The sequence below is a fragment of the Sphaeroforma arctica genome, assembly GCF_001186125.1.
Source record: "Sphaeroforma arctica JP610 unplaced genomic scaffold supercont1.611, whole genome shotgun sequence".
NCBI classification, from domain to species: domain Eukaryota; class Ichthyosporea; order Ichthyophonida; genus Sphaeroforma; species Sphaeroforma arctica.
The window spans coordinates 1-6,746 of record NW_014039947.1 but is presented as its reverse complement, the minus strand read 5'-3'; the positions used below and the strand labels follow the sequence as shown (position 1 = coordinate 6,746).

Sequence of the window (6,746 nt, the reverse complement as noted above, 5' to 3'; positions counted from 1 at the left end):
TGTTGGATCTGGGCGTGGTTGATATGAAATAGTGTGAACAAGTGAACAAATGTATCATCAATGAGTATAAAGAGGTGTCTAGGTTTTTGCGTTTTATCTTGTGCTTCATGCATTTGTTATTTATACTTTGCTTCATGCATTCACAATTCATTCGATGCTTTGCTATGCGTCAAACAGTAGCCTGCACAGTTGTCTACTGTTTTCTTATGCTGGTCGGTATATTTCAATGCCACTTATATGGGCTGAGAATACGAATTGATATCCATCCATTTATATGCAGTACAGGCGACGACTGTTTCATGAGTATCTATGAGCGTGAATTGAAACTATATGCGTTCAACTGTTAAGATGTGCATCGCTGGACCAATTTTACATATTCAAACGCTCTACGAATAGACCGGTCCGTTGCTTTTTGAATTTATCACGCCTATCCTGAAGCGCTACGACAGATTGCGCACACATTTACTTATTATGCAATCTCGCTTCTTATCGATAGAGCCGCGTGGAGATTAATGATGAGTTTCTGCACGGCGAATCCGACAGCTCTGCTGCTATCCGCACAGATTATTTTGGCGAGGTACAATTCATTACTTTTATAATAGATGCATCCCAAATTACCGGGCACCCGACCCAGTTAGATTGACGAGGCATAGTCATCTCAAATTGGATCGCATAAAGACTAATTTCTATTCTTTTGTGAAACAGTCGACGAGTTTCCAGATATGTGAACGTTTTCTAATGGCTGTCCTCTCGCCACAGATACACCCAGGTGTTGCATAACCAAGGTCAGGGTGCTATACTCATAAATGGTCATGGTTTTGTCGATTCATTTCTATTAGATTGTTCTCAGACATCGCTTGCGAGAATGACTGTAACTACCTAAAATGAAAGGAGCTGTCACTTCTTCCGTCTCCATAGTAGTATACAAAGCTGTGTCGTACATTTGCAGCTGCACTTGTAAGTTTGTGAATGACTATATTTATATCTCCTTCTTTTATCAGACCATTCGCAACGTCAACAAGAGATCGTACACTTTCCTTGTATTGATGTTAATCGAGTTGCTGGCTTTGTTGACAATGTCTCTTTACCATGTCTGGGATGATTTTCCGGTGACCAGCAAGACACGATCTGACTTTGTCTACTCTCTGGTCCTTGCCCTCAATATTTGTAAGTTTTATAAGAGTTTCTAATGTATGCAGCCTTTAGTTATTTCTGCAGAACCTGTGGAATAATCTCGGCTTTCGTATGTTGACCTCAACCATGATCTACTATAACGTGTGATACAACATATATGTCGTTAAGTGAATTCGCCAAGGTATAGAAAGGTTATGTCTGACGAGGACTATCCCACGTTCTTCTTTGGTATGCTTCAATTGCTTTGTAAATATAAGTATTAACCAGCTTGCATCTATGATTAGAACTCATCATTACTATATGCCTTATATTCGCTTTGATGGTATTCAGTATTTTGCATGTACTATGTCATCCATGGAGTGCTGAAGGAGAGGTCGATAGAACTATTTACCTTTTTAGCAGGTAGTTTGATTCTGACAGCGTACGTCATTTACGAGGTGTGTTCAGCTCATGAGAGCTTCTTTTCAGATATTTCCATATAAAAATTCCCGGCCTGGGGCAGCTTCATTTTGACATCTTCGAAGTTTTGTGACTACACGTGTTTATCGGGGTTTTCGCAGTGCCTTTTGACAGGCAAAATTTCCGTTGCAAGTTATATATGGGTCTCCGGAGGATCGTTACCGATCACCAATCAACTATAATTAGCTATGTTCGAGATTATACGAACCCGCTAGGTTTTGCAACCCAAGTAGCTTTGAACTCTGTCCAGTGCGAAATCGTCTCAGTGATGATCGAGTAATCTCAACTCAAATTTATTTGCCTTTTTAAACAATGATAGTTTGTCATCTACAATGGAGATCGAGAACTGGAAAATCGAAAATGGAGAATGATAGTGTGTTGCCTTTGCGAGCCTTTCAACATCATTGGGGCTATGTATGTGGCAAGGGGCTTCGGGTGGGTGAATTTTATCATCATCGGTGCTGATATGGAACTCGGAGGTATGAACAATAAGGACGCATGAAAGATATTCTGAAGTAGGTTGGGTTGCCACATGTACTTAACGAAAGTCGATATCCAGATCTACACATGGCTGAAAGATATCGTCTATTTATTTAGTGGTATGCTTACATCACTTTACACCATAACCACATAGCTTGATACCTTTCTTTGCTACTATTGAACACAAGTTTCATATCGTTAGACATTTTTTGTAAATTATTTATCTGATCTATTTCGCTTACTGTCGAACATGATAAGATCATGAAGCATCACAATACACACTCTTGATATATTATAAATCTATACTTGTAGACTGTGTCTCCATTGTAGCAATCAATCACGTGTGTGGGATGATTAGTGTTTGATAGCTCTTTATCAAAATAGTACTGTCAATATAGCGAAGTTGGATTGAAAATGAGATTTTAGTAATGGCTAGAATTTGTGTGCGTTACTAAAGTATTATGACTGTAGCTTTATAGCATACTATATGGACCGAGTCATGTACGACCATTCGGCAAGCTGAAATACCCCAATGGTTTTTGCCGATTACTGGCATGGCTGGCAGTTTCATGCTCATTAGTTGTTTCTCGTACGTTTTCAGCCGTCTTCGATACTCTATGCACGTACTTCGCCATGTTCAAAATAAATCTGCAAATGGCGCTAAGTCTGATAGCTCTGAGCTTCTTCAGTCAGGTAGGTGCACACAGTCAGCAGTACATATTTTGTAGCCACGAGGATTTAACTCTGAAAATATTTGATTGAAACGCGTATTCGAAGAATGTGGGCTGCTATGGCAGTATACTATCACGATATGCGTTCTATTTCAATTGCTAACGCGCGGATGAACGTTTTTCTGCAGCTTAAAGATGATAATGAAGTTCACGATGCAATCTTAGAGCTAGTCATTCCAATGATTCTTTCTTCTTGAATTTCGCTTAGGATATGGCCTTCGACTACGAATGGGCGATAGAAGCTGTTGCTTTCAGCTGTTTACTCCTCAACAGTGTGATATCACACTACATGGTATGTTGGTTCATGTTTGCGTGAAGTTGTGCAATATCTGGTCCGGAATGTCTCATTTAAACCGTTTTAATACTGTTTATGTTTGTAAGTATCTTGTTTCTGTGGTACTATTTCGTATATCAGTAGGTTTTAGATCTTCATTGGAGGACATCCAAAAATGTTTTATTCGCTTTTCATTTCTGTCTACTTACGCGATACTCTTGCACATGGAATAAGATTTTATTTTGACTATTTAATTTGAGTCACTTGAGCCTGAAAAGGCTCGGTTCGCAATCTACCATGTGGCATAGATTGATTCTGAGTAATGTTCACCTGCAGGGTGCGCCACCTATACTATTTTTGTTCGAGTGCAAATTTTGCTGCGCTATATGGATGTCAGTTTGTGTGGACTGCCACAACTATTGAAAACGTCTACTCAAATTGCTCTACTCACACTCATGATCCGCTTCTTTGATACTTCTTCCTATTACAGTTCTCCCGTGAGATCAGCATGCTCAGATGGTACGTATTGACATCGTTGGCACAGCCGTTGTATATCACTTGGAAGCTATTGGAGGTGTCAACCGTATACCCAGAATCTTATCACTCCTACGTCAGATTACCGGTTCTGATAGCAGGTAAAAGTTCATGAGTATCTCTTAATCTTCCGCGCCACCTGCCGTCGGAATTGAAGCTCGAATTGGCACATTTTTATCTATATTTATGGCTTTATCCGCTGAATACCTCTGATTAAACCTACAAGCTTGTTCATGATGCACGTTACTAACCAAAGGAAAATTATTTCGTTTGAACTGCTTCCGCTCAGGTTTTACCGCCTTGATGACATACTTTCTCACTGTCGTGTGGGCACATAAGGCGCGCAATGGATTTGGGAAAGGTCTGCGCCTCCGAAACGTATGTTAAGCTGCGCTAATGGCGTTTTTTAAAGTTCGTGTGGAATATTGTCGTAATACCAAGCTCTATTTGTCAGTTCATAACGGATTTTTCTCGTCAAGCTTTCACACATGAGTTGCTAAATGTAAACTGTTTTTTTATCAAACCATTTCAAGATAATTGATTCTGCATCGCGTTGTTTTATGAATACCCGATTTTTGACACTGTGTCTGACCGTGAATCGCACTTTGTTTTGTACTTAGATTGGTTCATGATTCTAATCTCCAGAGATAAGGTGACGAAGGAGGGAGATAAATCGAGCGTAATATGCTCTAATACCATCTATACGCGCTGACAAACTACAAATGTTCGTAGCCACAAGGATATATAGTGTATGGAAACCGGAATTGAGAGTGATGGATCCAAACTGATATGCACCGATGTTGAAGAATATCTGTACCGTTTTTTCAAAACAATTGTGGGCTGTAGATAACTCCGCCCGCACATATTACCGGGAAGTTTGTAGAATAACAAGACGTCATATTGGGAACGCCTGTATTCCTCTGACACGCCTGAATAACACAGGGCAAAAATTGTTTACTCAAGTCAACTACAATACCCCTATATATGCATGGTGCATGAGGGACGCTTATTGTATCAAAGGCTTCTCACAAGGGACGTTTGTCCGGAACGGCAATAATACCCGAATTATATACTTAGAATGAAAGCCACTATGTCCATATTGAGGGCAGGAATGATCATGATGAGAAATAGGTCGTGGACCGGATAGGTGCGATAATCCGAGGTTATACTGCAAACGGTACCCTCTAATAGTAGCCCGGCATATGCTTCTCACCTGCTGTCGCTGAGGATCAAAGCGCACTGTTCTATACAATTAGTTGTGACAATTGCAATAACGGGAACGTGCTGGGTATTCTGTAACTCTGACTCCAATAGTGAGCATTAGCGGACTACTGCCCTTCCATCGCCCAATTCTATGATACAAGCCTACTTCATACTATTGATTACTATTCGGAACATTCGTATATATAAACGAATTGAGAGTCACGATTTTCTACTCGATTTCGATTTTCACTCTGCTTTATGCTAGTTCATTTGTTGTCGAACAAGAGCAGGTATTTAGGTAGCTTACAAGGGATCAACAGAAATTATATGCATTCAGCGGGTGGGCTGTTGCGTTGGTACTTTAGGGTTTTATTGGTTCGACTCGATCTGTTGGTTTGAAAAATTCGGCATTCAAGAACTGCCACATCAGGTCGGTGCGGTATCCAATGGGTCCGCTAGAAGCTTCCATATGCAATTCCGCAGCAAGTCCTCTATCTGTATTTCAATGCATTTGCTCTTGTACTGGAAGCCCTTGGGAAGCCAGTTGAGTTTAAACACATACTCCCATTTCATCGGAGTATAATTCGCACTTCAGGCGTTTGGACTTGGGCATGCTGTTAGGGATAACGAAAGGGGAGGGGAGGGGATCATCAAAAACATATTTCAATCTTATTGTGAGGTGCAGACCAGCTACTTGACATAAATATTGACATTCTGACAATAAAAAAAAGATGACATCAGACTCTCACCTTCCCAAGCCACTGATGTGCATGATGATCCCCAAGTCGAGAAGCGTACTAGCTGGCATTTTCATATAGTCGTACGGGTGCTTCGCACTCTTAGACATCAATGACCTGCGAAGAAAGGTACATTTTTTAGTCTGCCATGCAATAAGTGGGCGATGATATTTAAGTGTACGGAAAACATAACACTCGCGAGAAAGGATCAAAGGAATGCAGTTTTATCTAAGGGAGATGAAAGCAAAAATAGCCAACTCGCAATATACAATACAAATTCATCGTGGGCACAGTGTGCTGTTTCCGCTAAAATTTAAAACCCCTAAAGATCACAGATAAGACTTACTTTTTCTTTTTCTTCGGAACAGCACACTGTTTCGACGACGAATATGAATTATACATTGCAAGTTGCCGCTTTTCTATCCGTAGGGCATCCATCTTTGCTTTCACCTCTCTTAGCGAAAACTGTTTATTTTCGATCCGTTCTCGCTTCAACGTCATCGAAAGTATGTCCTACAATAGCCGCAAAAATTAATTGAATCGAGATTTCAAGATTTGGTATCTAACAAAACAATTGCATACTTTCATCCTCTCTCGCACAGACGGCAGCCACCAAATTAAATTCAAATTTTTAGGGTTTTACCGTATAGTAAAGTTTTCGAAATGTGATTGTATGTGGCGTAGATGTAGCTATTTGACTTTGGGAGAATTTATTAAAACTATGAACAGCAAGCACAAGATTCACATTTAGTCCATATACCTTGGCAAGCTCGTTGACCAACATCTGATAATCTTCACCTGTGCCGAATCAGCCTGCGTTATGCAGCTGAGTGAGCCCGTTCCGCACACTCCCCTGCACAGGTAGACGCAAAGGTAAATATCATACAATGTAGTAAACACATCAAAATACGATACTAAAACCTACTGAGTCTCCCTGGGGCTCAGTGCGGTGTATTTATTCTTATATTTGATTGTCTACTTGGTCTACAAATAATTCACCTCGTGTGAATTAATTGTAAACTAATTCTAACTCCACACTGATAGTGGTTTAAGGGGACTTTTACTACACTCCCCTCAAGCTCGAGCGTCACCAGTGATTGAAGAGCTTCAAAAATAAATGACCTCTTAAACTATTGAAAATTAAACATATAAAACTAGTAGTGTAAATTAAACAAAACATATATATATATAAAA

General features: G+C 40.1%; 2 protein-coding genes across 3 annotated transcripts in view; one reads left to right on the top strand and one right to left on the bottom strand.

Moving 5' to 3' along the window:
• The window catches only part of SARC_07594, a gene marked incomplete at its 5' end in the record, with an annotated part of 6,666 nt that extends 1,431 nt beyond the window's left edge, over window positions 1–5,235 (top strand). The window contains 9 exons of one of the 2 annotated variants that reach the window (XM_014298455.1): window positions 497–577; window positions 1,002–1,167; window positions 1,465–1,571; window positions 1,913–2,072; window positions 2,675–2,766; window positions 3,013–3,096; window positions 3,569–3,713; window positions 3,902–3,990; window positions 4,233–5,235. In XM_014298455.1, coding sequence (XP_014153930.1) covers window positions 497–577; window positions 1,002–1,167; window positions 1,465–1,571; window positions 1,913–2,072; window positions 2,675–2,766; window positions 3,013–3,096; window positions 3,569–3,713; window positions 3,902–3,990; window positions 4,233–4,244 — 936 coding nt within the window. In that variant the 3' untranslated portion in view covers window positions 4,245–5,235. The remainder of the gene's footprint in view (window positions 1–496; window positions 578–1,001; window positions 1,168–1,464; window positions 1,572–1,912; window positions 2,073–2,674; window positions 2,767–3,012; window positions 3,097–3,568; window positions 3,714–3,901; window positions 3,991–4,232) is intronic. The other variant, XM_014298454.1, reaches the window with a different exon arrangement.
• Window positions 5,236–5,560: 325 nt separating this feature from the next.
• On the bottom strand, window positions 5,561–6,053 carry SARC_07593 (hypothetical protein; the record flags this gene model as incomplete). The annotated part of the gene is made up of 2 exons (XM_014298453.1): window positions 5,561–5,669; window positions 5,899–6,053. 2 exons carry the CDS (start codon window positions 6,051–6,053, stop codon window positions 5,561–5,563), a joined length of 264 nt encoding a protein of 87 aa, XP_014153928.1.
• Window positions 6,054–6,746: the final 693 nt, after the last annotated feature.